Source organism: Cynoglossus semilaevis, chromosome 7 (assembly GCF_000523025.1).
Source record: "Cynoglossus semilaevis isolate Cse_v1.0 chromosome 7, Cse_v1.0, whole genome shotgun sequence".
Lineage (NCBI taxonomy): Eukaryota > Metazoa > Chordata > Actinopteri > Pleuronectiformes > Cynoglossidae > Cynoglossus > Cynoglossus semilaevis.
In genome coordinates, this window is record NC_024313.1 from 2,371,501 (window position 1) to 2,385,253 (window position 13,753).

Consider the following 13,753-nt stretch of genomic DNA (forward strand, 5'->3'; position numbering starts at 1 on the left):
AAATAAAAAAAGGTTGCTCTCCCCCCCTAGGGGGTGGGGTGGGAAAAAAACCGATTCATTGTACTCATTTTACTGATTTCATTTTACTGAAACATCTGTAAAGCTGTGGACAAGACAAAGGCCGAAATATAATAAAGATAACAACTCAAAAAGACTGAATTTTGTTTATTTCAACTCAATTATTCATGTTAATGTGGGCTCTCTTTATTGTTCACTTTAGTGTTCACCTTACTATATATATATATATAAATATATATGTATAAACATATATGTATATATACATATATATATATTTATATATATATATGCAAATCACCATGCTTGACAACTTTGCCATTGTCAAAACAAATGTCATGTCTAAAGTGTTCTAAATGGTCAGATGGCTTCAAATAGGTTCCTAGAAAAATAGGACACTTTTATAAACCACACTTTGATTTAATTATTTTATAGCCCATTCCAGAGGTGGACTGTTGGCAGCCTCGGAAATGTTCTATTTGGAACAAATACGACTATGGATGGGAGAACCCGAGCTGTCAGTCATTTCGTCATCAGATAACTGTACAGGGTAAATCTGACAAATTCAGAACGACTCAGCAGACAGCCATGGCGCTCCTATCTCCATCATAGACTTGGCAATAAATACTTTGACAAGTAATGTTTGTTCATTCTGACATCAAGAAATACTTAGTTTAAAGGTTAGTGTACTCAGAAGACATTGTAGGGAAGACTTATCGCTCGTAATCTAAGAAAAAGAACAATATATGTTTTTATAAAACATATGCTGCAGAAACACACCTGCTGAATCCATGTAAAACGTCAATAGAAAGTGATGACCGTGGACAGCTGCTGACAAAAGCTGTCCACACTGAAATCAAGGCTCGGTGTTTGGTGATGAATTCATTATCATGAATGGGGATCGAGTTTTAATCTGGATTCAGCAAACGTCTTTAGCAACCTCCAACCATGCTGTAATCAGGGTTTCCGAAAGAATCAAAGACAGGATTCACAGGCAGATGCTACAGCTGCAGGAGAACCGATTGCTCCCTTTCCTGCTTTCCTTTCTTTTACAGACTCACTGTACTGTATTCTCACAGTCACAGCTGGGAAAAGCTGCAGCTCTCCCAACCTGAGAAAATGATTGTCAAGCATGCACACAGCATACACTTATTGTTAGAAAAGCATCTGTTCAATAAATCACTGAGATGATTTGATTCCAAAAATGGCTTTGCAACATTTCAGAGCTTAAAAAAAGACGGGGAAAAACATGAATAGATTACAGCAATTAATCTGTTTAAAAAAAAGAAGAAAGTATTCAGTTCATCACCAAAAGTAAACACCTGTTTCAGGTCTGGTTGTGTGTGCTTAGTAAACTAGATTATTGATCACATGGCCATGCTAAAATGCAAAAAAAAAAAAAAGAAAGATGAAATCCAAAATAATACCAATGGAGCAGTGAGGAGGTTTTGTACATAATATACACAAGTTAACAGTGATCTCTAGACTTCATTATCCATAAACGTCTGAGCAAAATGCGCTAGGTCACAGTGGGTCGTTAACACCTAAAAATGCTACTGCTAATGTTATTGTTGTTTTTTTTACCACTAGGTGGGAGAAGGAGGACCTACATGTGATTCTCTAAAGGAGTGCTATCCAAACTTATTTAAAGATACCACGCTGCCTTCAAATGACACAAACATTCCAACATGGCAGCCAAATCTGCCCTGTGCTTGCAACCATGCTGAAGTGCTAGGTTCATGTAACGTAGCAACAGAGTGTGTGTTAGAGAGAGAGAGAAAGAGAGAGAGAGAGAGAGAGAGAGATGCTCTGGTTGTTGTGGAGCAGAACAGTGGTGAATTAGTGAAGCTAGCTGCCAGTTGTCCGCACATAAACTCTGAGAGTGGCAGAGGTGGATGAGAGACTATTATTGAATGTCCAGTCTTGTCTCCCGTCTCTACTAAAGGCAGTAGGAAGCTCTGTGCAGTGTGGGACCTGCAGGAACAGGAGGTGTGTAGAGGTACCACAGATCCTCATCTGTCTCTCTGTCTGTTTTGCCTGCTGCTGAGCTACTACAGTGGTCCTTTGAACTGGTTCCCAGAGAGGTGCTGTCTGACGGACATCTTTGATCCTGCTGCGTCACCCAGCTTTCTCCACACCACCTGCAAACAGAAGCAAGTTGACGTAAAAATTAAATAAATAAAAAACCTCCGCTGTAACAACTTCAAACGGTCGCATTCTGACGTTAAGCTGCGAAGGCGCGTACACAACACAGTGAAGCTCCATGGTCATCTATTCTTTATCTCTGCTCTGGAGCGATGACATGTCTCTGTGAACATTGGAGAGGGGCCCCCGGGGAGCCAGGGGACCCCGGTCATAATACAGAGGTACTATTGTAGAACTCCCCAGATTCCTGGTCTGTCACATACCTCTGCTGGGCCCATACAACTGGGGTCCTTTTTCTCACTAATCAGCACAGCTTTTTATCCCAGACCAGGCCTTTCAGCAGCGACAGGGAAAGATAGAGATGAAGGGAAGTGTGAAAGGAGAAGAAGATTGGAGCGGGTGAAGCTGGGTCACAGGGGGAGAGGGGGTGCCCTTTCCCCTTAAAGCTACATTCTAATTGCACACAACAAAATATTATGCATCTTCATGCATCTACAAAGGGCTTTCAGTTAAATGTAATCTTTGAAGTTAGGCCAGAAATGAGTGAAGTTGGATGGAAATAGCTAATTAAAAATCTATACACGGCACAAAGTGTGTTATATATATATTCACAGTATTGGTTGGTGAGCTAATGTTTATTTACTGCAGAACATGTCTTCAGGCATATGACAGACACATGCAGAATAAATATTCTTCCACAAGGTGGCAGCAGAAACTCTTTTCTTCAATTCCTGTCCATATGTCTGCTAATCAACTAAACTGGCCCATGTTTCACGGCAAGTAAAGTTGAGTAAGTAACTTGTGAGTAAATGGAAACTAGAAAATCATTATATTTCACTGCATAAACTTTAAGGTGCATTTTTGTTTCATAGTGTGTCTGAGGGATTTTTTTAAATAAACCCTGGGTTGAAAACAAAGCTGGGAAACACTGATGTGGAGACACACCAACAGATGGAACAAACAGGCTCAGTATGGATATAAGGTTCCTTTGTTTACAGCAGCAGGGCAGAAGCCGTAAAAAAAAAGCCAAAAAGTAGAACACAGGTGTGGCCCTTACGTTGCACATCTCTCGCACAATGGCTTTCTCTTTCTCACTCAGGTCATCCTCGTACTCCTCAGGAACCTGCTTGTCCAAGTTCTCATGCACCTCCAGCACCTGTAGGGAGGCACAGTGCAGTATGTGTCATCAGTTGTAAGGATATACAGTTAATTAAAACCACAAGACCTGGACCAGTGCCTGGCCTCTATATATATATACACCTATCTAAACAGTATCAACAAAAGCCCCCTAAAAAGTTTTTTTTTTGTTTTCTAAATTCCTATTTTATTAACACTAATACCTTCATGGCATGAACCACAGCCTCAGGCTTCTGTACACAGGACAGGTATCCAGTGGCAGGAGAGGACTCACTGGTGGGGAGGCGACCTGTTCCCTACAGAGTGCAAAAAGGAAGAAAAAAAAATCTTGTTTAGCTCAGGTTAAAAACAGTTGGAAGTCCAGATGTTAACAAAGACCTTTACTGTGTTCACTGATCAATTAAAGTCAATTATTGACACATGCGTCATTTGGAATGTTTTGAAAGAGGTACGTTTACAGCTTCCTACTACTCTTGGTGAGTAATTAAGAACTAGCGTATGTATTGATGAATATTTCATGGTTTGAGTGTGCGATGGTTCTGGTCGGCCAGACAAGAACAAGGACAAGTGGAAAGAGGGTGGGGGTGGGGTGGGAGTGGGCTTGTTTGCTTGACTCATCTCACCCTCTGGTTAGTTCCAGACAGAAGCTCACTGTTGGGGACAGACACAGATCTCGGGGACACACAATAGAACCATTCATTTGAACCTGGCATCAGGGCAGGACCCTGATTATACACAGCTCTGTGGCTCCGTTAGCTTGGGTAACCCCCCTTCCTCCTCCCCCACCCACCCTCACTCCAAATACAATTTGATGGTAATGGTGGTCCCCTAAATTCAGGCCATTCTAATTAATATCAAAGAGATAAAATATCATAATGAGCCCACTGCAAACCACCCCTAACACATTAGTTTCATCATGAGCTTCTCATCAGGACATAAGGACTGCGGTCGGATTGATTTTTACTGAACTGTTATTAAAATCTTTGCTCAGATTGTATCTTGGAAAAGAAAGTCAACAGTTGTGAGATAAGTTAATTTCATGTTTAGTCCAAGAATATTTTTCATAAATAGACTCAAACTCTCCTGAGGTTTATTTTCATGGGTCATTTTTGCTTCTCACTTGTGCAGCCCGTGTTCACATGAACTCAAATACCACCACTCCCAGCTCCTTCTGCTGTGCGCTTCTGTGAAACTATGTAGTAGTGTCAGGACTTCAGCGTCGGTGCTGAACTTCTCGGTTCATTCGGCACTAAAGGACTCTGACAGCGCAGAGACGGCTGCTGGGAGCGTTGTTTACTGTTGGTATGGTGTGTAGATGCTTGTGGCACGCCTGCATAAACAGGCCAGATTTAGGCCCTGCAGTTTTGAGTGGGAGGGAAAGTGAACGCTGTCAGAATCAATTGTTTTATTCTGGAGTGCAGATTCAGATTCTTTTTTTTTCCCCTCTCTCTTTTTTCATCTTAGTCACTTGTTTTCTGTCAGACAATATTATACAGAAACCCTGCCTGAAGACCAAAAGAACCAAATATAAAAATACACTTGAGGAAAAACTCAAGTTATATATCCTTAAGTGTATTTATTTTTAATTCCAAAGCAACATTCAGAGCTTCATATATACTTTTTTAGTGTATATTACATATTGAAATATAGATAAGCTCCATCCCTGCTGAAGGACTTTAAGGACACACAGTATAAAACCCACTTACATATAGATATAAATATCTATATGTGGCACGGCAACGTAATCTGTGAGCATTTGGATTATATTTATGCTTACATCTGCACAATCTTTTTTTCCAAGGACATGGGAAATACATTATAAGTGGATTTTGGGTTTAGCATAACCCGGATTAGACGCAACCGGCAAATGACGCCGTGCATCATTCCTGCAAGGACCCGAAATTCACACTTCAATATCGTGACCTTCTTTCATGTGCCACCGTGGTGAGAAATTAAACGCAGGGACGCGACCGTCAGGATAATTTGCGGTTTATCCTTCCTCCTGTGAGGGAGGGATCTGTCAGTGGATCAAGGTTCACGGACATTATCGAGCAGCACAGACCTCCACAGGGACAGTGGTGTGACCCTCGAGCTTAAAAAGGTGCTGGTCTGCTGGTGCCTCGCGCCGGGCGTGTAATTAAAAAGCGTAATATTGATTTTCTTTGTTTTTTTTCAGACAGAGGAGATTTAGTCCTCTGTGCGGTGACATAGCCTGACTCTGACCTTCCTTAAGCAGTGAGAAAATTATCTACTGACACATGCAGGGTCAAAGGTCGGCTCTGGATTGTGTAGACTCATTACTTTTATGGTCTTATTCAGTTAGAAGAGACTCCAGAGGGCGTGCTCAGGCTGTAGTTGAGGGCTGCACTCCTATTAATTTTCCTTTCTTGCCTCTCACTTTTTTTTAATCCCCCCCCCGCTCTTTCTTTCTTCCTGTGTGAGCACGGTTCACCATCCTGTCATGTAAGCGAGAGCAAAGTTGCAGATGGGAGCATAATTGGAATGTTAGCAGTAAAGTGAATTAAAGCTGACTTGACTCGATTTCAGCGTAGGCAGCGGTGCAGTCCTCCCTGCAATTAAGTCTGTGAAAGTCTGTGCGCAATTAAACCCCCGTCTCTATACATAACCACATTTGTGTAGAGCGGAGACACGCGGACAATCTCTGCCTCTCCTGACGTCACGGGGAGGCGAGCGCGCGTTGGTTTCTGTGCGTCAGAGATAAAGCGGTGCAATTCACTTTTCGTCCAGAGGACGGGACTCTATTAATATGCATGCGTTCGCATTTGCTCACCCTTTGCATCGTGTCCTGGCGTTGGGGCAGCGAGGACAGCTGGGACTCTGAGTGGTAGAGGGTCATTCCTTTCCTCAGGGCACGGAGGTCGCCGGGGTTACACTGCTGCACATTGAAGTGGACAGAAAAATACAAAGACAGGAGATTAATCACAAGTATTTATCTGAACACAGAATCACAGAACACATTATGAGGATATTTGCATTTTATATCTATGTCCGTCACTTCTATACTTACTGATGCCGTTCCCAACCATGCTGATAAACCACAGCATTGTGGGAAATTCACCACTGCTTGAAAGGCCAAAATCTTTCAAAAGATTTGTGGAGGCTCTGAGGAAGACTCTTTAAACACACACACACACACACACGCAAAAACAACACTTGTCTTGTTGCCTTTGGGTGCAAAACAGACCGCAGCCATGTGGAGTATTTTTATAAAGTACAGGCAAGTCTTCAAAAGGATCACACCCCATTCTTTTCCTCTGCCATCTTTGAAAGAGGTGTGAAAAATGTACAAGTTCAGAAACGCTCCGTTAACATTCCTGTTCGCCACGAAGCACGGGTGAAGACTTAAAAAGTTGAGCTTTTATGTGCTGACTACAGATATATTAAGTTCTAATTCTGGAAAAAATAAGAAGCCTCTGGAATCTCATAACAAAAAAAACACTAGCCTTTTCATTGTTTTTTTTGACATCATCGCTTCAAGCATCGTGATAGCAATGATTCTTTTATAGGTTGTAGCTTTCTCTGGAAAAGGTCTTGAAAGTGCTGGGGCTACATTACACAGTGCTTTGGACATTCTAGTAATTTGTCCTCATTAGCAGCAAAAGACCACTGGGTCCTGAAGGCGATGACCAGCCCAGCGTCTCACTCTCTCTGTAGGCTCGTGACATTTATCATGTCACGCGCTAATGTTCCCTTTGCGCCGGGGACGGTGTGTAAACACACATGATGCCTGGGAGCACTAGGGATAGAAATAACACGCCAAGCGGTGGCTGCGCGTCTATGAATGTGTGGCCACCGCGCGGTGTCGTCTGCTACACGTTCTGTTACACGCTCCATACATTTTGCACAGACTCAGTTCTGGGTTTAGTTAAGAATCCTAATGCCACGCCCTGATGGTTCCTAACATTGTTCCTAAATCATACACTTTGTGCAGATAGTTATCTTTTTTACATATAAAGATTTCAGCTACTTTATATTCCCCAAAAATAGGAATCCGTGGTTGCGCTGAGTTCAGCATCCTATCCTGCGTTGACCTTGACCTTAGACTGACAAAGCGATTTGTTTGCTGGACACCTGGGAAAACTTGGCACTCGGCAGACTTGTAGGGTAAAACTGAGGACCCGCCGTCTGCCCATTCATCACAAAGCTCTGTGCTGTGACAGGAAGGAGCTGTGGATGGCATGCATCATTTCCAACATGACTTATGGGGGGCAACAGCGATGTCACTTTGAAAAAAAAAAAAGATGCAGAGTCTGTGAAACACTACACGTTCCAAACCTAACCTAAAATTGTGTCTTCTTCCTCCACATTAAAGAGCCATTGTATTAAATGGCAGTGTCCGACACTCATGTTTCATTGGCTCAACCATGCACCATATTTGAATCACTGATGTTGTAATTTAGTCACTGAACGCAACACTAGTTTATCAGGCTCTGTCATTATTCAGTCCAGTGAACCCTACATTAGAGCAAAGTCACAAAATGGCATCAATTATCTAGCGCTCGGCCAATGAGGTGTCATCCGACTCTAGCACGTATATGATTTCATTTTCAGCCGCACAGAGAGCACACTGTTCACGCTAAACCTATGAGAAAGTCTCACAGTCCAGCGGGTTAAACACATAATTAATGGTTACAGGACATCTCACTGGGGGTAAAGTTCAAGAGAACATCCTGCACGCCTATGTGAGGTGTGTACACACACACACACACACACACACACACACACACAGAGCATTTCTTATTGTGTTTACATGAGTTTCTTCACATCTCCCGTGAGACCGTACTCGTCGGTACCTCCTACCCCTGTTAGCACACTACAGTAAAACTCCTCTCAGATAAGTTTGTTCAAAGTGTCGACATTCCTGCGATAAAAGGCTATTGTTTCCTCAAGGCTTAACGTCAGTTTCACTGGAGCAGTTTCATAACACAGGAAGTTAGGTAACGTGTCTGCTGGGGCAACTAATCTGCGGTTGGAACCCTACCTGAGAGCATTCAGATACAAGGTACATACAGGAGGGAGGTCCTCTGCTCAAATCAACGACTGTATGAGGCTAACTCAAGAAAGAGATAGCACATGTCCTCAACAATATTAATTATTGTGATAGATATTCGGTTACAACAATATTATTTGTCTGTACAGTGCAGGCAACACACTGAGGCGAGAGCCTTAACCAGTGTTCATCAACTGGTGGCCCACGGGCCGGCTGCGGCCCACCAGACCATCCCATCTGGATTCCAAAATTGTAAGGAATAGAGGGGTGTGGTCCACACTATTAAAGCAACTGAAAAACATAAACATTAAGCAACTCTGGTCATCTGTAGACTGTAATTGTGTGTAAGTAACATTTCACATCACATCAGTCATTACCCACAAGTCCTTAAATCTCGAATGACTTGGCCCACACAGCATCCCCAAAACAAGGCCGAACAAACAGATGTGATTTACGCACCCAAACACATTAAAGCACTCAGTCACCAGTGCAGTAAGAACAAGGATGGAAACCATCTGAGTCCCGTGTGGAGATCACTTCATATTACAGCAGGACAGCAGAGCATTTATAAAACGCCAACCAGGAACTTACAGCTGTTATTAATACACAGTACATGCTGGGTGAACTGATCAAATACTATAACTATGACTGACCACAACTGGCAATGTGACGCATCTGCTGTGACCGAGTGAGACCAGATCTGGATCTGGTTTCACTCGTGTCGTCAGTGTGCATGTTTGTCTTAGTGTGTTTGTTTACGTCTACGTCTGTCTGGGATGGAGTCACTGATAGAGAATCAGTGACTGATCAGATCATCAACGTCTCATTAGAGTTGATTCAATTTGTTTTGTCAGCAGATTTAAGCAACCAGACATTAGGTTTTGGTCACAGGGTACCAAAAAAAAAAAAAAAACAGACATCGACTTTATTGTCTTTAACCTCTGGACACACCCAAAGCACCCAGCTGAAAGATGTTTGAAGCCCCACCACCAAACAGATAAAAGAGGGGGAAAGGTCAAAGGTCAACTGGTTGACCAAAGTCAAGCCGGCAAACAGAGGCATTTCAGGAAGTTACCTTTCTGGTCTGTATCTGTGATAAGCTATATCGGTTATGGGCCTAAACAGAAGGGGAAAAACATTGGAAATTAAAAAAACAAAACATTCAAAATAAAAGTTGTGTTTGTGTATGCAAAGTTAAATATTGAAAAAAAACAAAGGCAGGAATAAACATAAAACAGATATACATCAGTTCAAAAATACCATACTCTTGGTCTGGATGTGAACGTGATGGGGGATAACTGAGGAGACGGAAATCCAAGTAAATGGCAGCTGAACTGTGGAAATCCCACTGAGATCTCGGCTGCCTGACACCAGACAAATGGACGTTTCCGCTCGAGTTTTTTGCGGAACCTCTGAGGACTGACATGTGAACCCCAGGTGAACCTGACCCAAAAATTCACCCTCGCTCGTCTCACGCTCTCCACTCCAATTTAAATCGGCACTTCAACCTCCAAATTTAAGAGACGTCAACGTAAGGTCAACCTTGGTGGGGCGAGTGGGGGTGAGGGGGAGGAGGGAGGCACTCTCCTGTCACTTCACGCTGCTTTTTCCGCTCCTTTTGGCCGACTACAGTGGCCTCTCCTCTGCTCTGCTCCCTCAGTTCACATCAGGGGCTTAACGTTTTGACTTTGCAGAGGAAACGTACTGACTCCTAATTAATTAAACATGGAAAAACAGAGTGACCTCCAAAAGTACATCGGTGGTTCTGAACATGGCAACCTCACCTGTGAGAGAAGCTTGTTGTTATCATCCTCCAGGATGCGGACTTTTGTCTCCAGTTGCCTGATGTAGTTAGAGGAGGAATCTGGAAGAAGGAGAGCAGATAAAACAAATGATTAACATTGAAAAAAAAGGAAGTCAAACCAGGTTTTTTAGTAGAAGCAGAAAAAAAAACAGTAACAAACAAAACATTACGCAACTAAATCACTGGCTGAATATTCAAATCATTTAATTGCAGCGGTGAGAATTTTAGTTCATTCTTAGCCAATGGCCTGTGTTCCGTGAAAACTACTTCAGCTAAAAACACGCTGTACCCTAAAGCCAGAGGTCAAGCACCGAGCCGACCCTAACCCAGATTAGCTCCGCTCTGCCTCAGCTTTGACCTTTGCTCGTTTCCCATTTTCAGTTCACACTTTTCTTGCATGCCTGTGTTACGTGAGATGCTGAGAAAGTGGCAAACAGCGAAACCGGGGCAGAAGTGCCTCGTAGAAATTCCCGCCTTTTGCGTATTCTGATAACACAGCATTCTGCCTCCACATGAATCAACGTCGGAGAGTTCAAACCGGGGACAGAGTGTGTGTGAAGAGAAGTTTGACTTAGTAGGTTTGAACGGAGCTCGCTATCAAAAAAAGAAAAAGAAAAGAAAAGGCATGTTTAATTTATCTGGAGATCAAAGCAGCAGCGCACTGCTGCGCAAATGTTTTATTTCTGACAGGAGGCGCAGAAAGACTGAGTGTGAGGAGAGAGATACGAGGATGGAGCAGAGATAAACAGGAGATTGCTGCAGTGAGTGATTGACTGTTGAATGTTAACAAGTACACGGACAAGAATTCTTTGCTCAAGGCTTCACAGATAAAAAATGTAAAACATTCTTGATGCAAGGACGTGATAGAGTGACCTCAGTTTTACCCACAGACTTTGTACAAAAATGTGAAGAAAGTCAAACCTGGGATGTAAGACAAACAAAGCACTAAGCCACCAGGGCTTTTATCCCTGTTGCCGTATGAAAGAATGTCTCTGCTATGACAGGAAAACAGGAAACTCTAGACGTATCCTGAACTCTAGGATGTCCAAAGAGGCACATCGGGTTGTTTTGTTGACACCTGAGGTGGAAGATTAAATAAGAAGTCTGGATCTGTGGTCTGATGACAAAAAATAATTTATTATATATATATATATATATATATATAAACATTCGCTGTGTATTTTCTAAATACTGCACCAGTGTCAACACTTGCAGAAAACACACATCCAAACTGTAGTGTTCAGACCCTTGACTTCAGCCTGTAGATCTAACCAGTGGTTTGACTGAAGCTGAAGCAGCCAGGGCTGGTAATCCTCTCTTCCTGCCCTGTGAGACTCTAATCTGGTTTCATCTGTTACTCTGACCTGTGGCCAAGATCTGAAGCCGATTAGTATGAAGGTTCCTCAGCCTTCAGTCATCAGCAACAGGGTCAAAAAACAAAAGCAGAAGCCTCAAAGAGGAAAAGGATGGAAAATGAAAAAAATAATAATAATAAAAAAAAATTTAAAAGTCTCCTCCCCTGATAAATAAAATGGAGTGCAGATCTATGTTACTGTTAGTTTGCTCCATATGAATAATTATATTAACATAACATTATCTTTATACTATCTTTACACAGCCAACAGATCATAATATGATTTGTTTTTAATTTGAAAGTATCACAAATTAATTAAAAGTGTAATATTTAACTAATGTTATAATTTTGACAATTAATTAGTGACTTAATGTACTGGAAGAATCGCGGGTTTAAGTGTTGTCTCTTGTGCATTTTTAGGTTGACCTAATTTTTTTCATTTCATTTTCTGAAGAATTTCGACGTCATAGGTCAAAAAAAAAAGCACAACCGACTGCACTGTACAAGTGTTTGACAATCGTCGTGACAGATATAAACGCAGCATTTGAGTTGTAGCATGTAGCGAACATAGCTGCTATAGCTACACCTTTTAAACGGCAGCAAAGTAATTAATGGTTGAGACGTTACCTGTTTTAAGTCAGTATTATTATTTCATTCCTGTTCCACAAGGGTAGGGTAGCGGAGTGACACATTTTATTAAGAAATGCGGTCGGTTGTTTGGTTTTAGCTCCGCCAACAACAAGTTCCGGCCAAAGGTTTGCTACTGCTCAACAACAATTGGATGTTGATGAGTGCAATTGCACTTTCCAGACGGCAGAGGGCATACCATGCAGAAAACATCAACATAAGCGGACGTGGTAGAAGGCCCTGACACGATCGAGTGTCTAATCACGTCTGTTACGTATGGCCATATTTGTCATCAACAACCAATCGTCGATGCGCAATGGCACATCATAATCTGTTTAAAATTTAAATCGCACACAACAACCAATCATCGATGCGCAATGGCACATCATATTCTGTTTGAAAATTTAAATCGCGCACAACAACCAATCGTCGATGCGCAATGGCACATCATCTGTTGTTGAAAATTTAAATTGCACATTAATTGCAGTTGCTCTCTTTCGTCAGCAGAGGGCCATGATGTGCAGACAAACCTCTGGCCGGAACTTGTCACTCCGCTAACCTACCCTTGTGGAACATGAACGAAATAGATATCTTTCGATAGAAGAAAAACGAAATACAACGTTAAAATAATGATGTATTGATTCAAAATAAGTTTATATCTGAACATTTATTAATATCGCTACTGTTTAATATCCGCGTAGCTAAAACAGCTAAGTTCGCTACCATCCAGCTTGAATGCTGCGTTTTTATCTGTCATGACGATTGTCAAACACTTGTAGAGTGCAGTCGGCTCTGCGCGTTTCTGCAATGTCGCCAGAAGACGGCGACATTATGCAGAAAATAAAACATAAGAACATAATAAATTAAGAACGGCTTATTTGGTCAAAATGGAGGAACAATACTGGGCTCTGAATATGTGGATGTTTTTTGTGGACTACCTCGCTGCCAAACAACAGCAATAATAATAAAATAATATTAATAACAACAACAGAAATAATAATAAAATTATTATTATAACGATTACTATAATTAATTATATTAATATTATTATTATATTTTGGTGATGATTTAATACAAAATGTGATATGTGGACAGTAATATATTGTATATATTGAATTTGTTTGTTGAAATTGAGCTATGAAAATAAATGTTACACAACATGAGTAGCTCTCCACCAGTTTTATTTTGAATTAAAGGTAGTTCTGAGAGGAAAAAAGGTTGGAGACCCCTGAAATAGAGGCTTATGTGATGATCTCTATGGCATCACTTCAACATCACACACTGAAGAACTGAAATCTGCTGCTGGAACATTCACAAGAACGCACTCCATGCACCAAGCATCTCGACACCTACACGCGACACTAAACACAGCCGAGCAGATCTGCGGGGTGAGACCAGCCTGTCACCCCCCTTTTGACAGCCCATGCTGGAGAGAGGAGAGACGATTTTAGAGTCTGTTCTACTACCTCCTCTTCTCTCTTCCTCACAGCTCTTACACCAAGCAGTGAAAAAGCTACAGGTCTTTAGAACTAAGTAGAAATATAACAATGATTTTATTCAACAATGGGAAGCTGCTTAGAGCTTCCAAAACTGTGGGTGGACTACGGAAAGAACAGAACTACCGTTGATCTAATGAATTCTGTGATTAATAGTCAAGTGA

The 13,753-nt window shown here is 41.8% G+C and overlaps 1 protein-coding gene across 3 annotated transcripts in view; it reads right to left on the reverse strand.

The window, feature by feature from the left end:
* Positions 1-2,051: 2,051 nt before the first annotated feature.
* Positions 2,052-13,753, reverse strand: part of ccdc85cb (coiled-coil domain containing 85C, b) — a 33,471-nt gene continuing 21,769 nt past the window's right edge. The window contains exons 2-7 of one of the 3 annotated variants that reach the window (XM_025057012.1): positions 10,093-10,172; positions 9,384-9,425; positions 6,089-6,193; positions 3,501-3,593; positions 3,218-3,316; positions 2,052-2,156 (exon numbers count right to left, since the gene is read on the reverse strand). In XM_025057012.1, the coding sequence (XP_024912780.1) occupies positions 2,067-2,156; positions 3,218-3,316; positions 3,501-3,593; positions 6,089-6,193; positions 9,384-9,425; positions 10,093-10,172 (509 nt within the window). In that variant the 3' untranslated portion in view covers positions 2,052-2,066. The remainder of the gene's footprint in view (positions 2,157-3,217; positions 3,317-3,500; positions 3,594-6,088; positions 6,194-9,383; positions 9,426-10,092; positions 10,173-13,753) is intronic. The other 2 variants (XM_008312750.3, XM_008312749.3) reach the window with 2 other exon arrangements.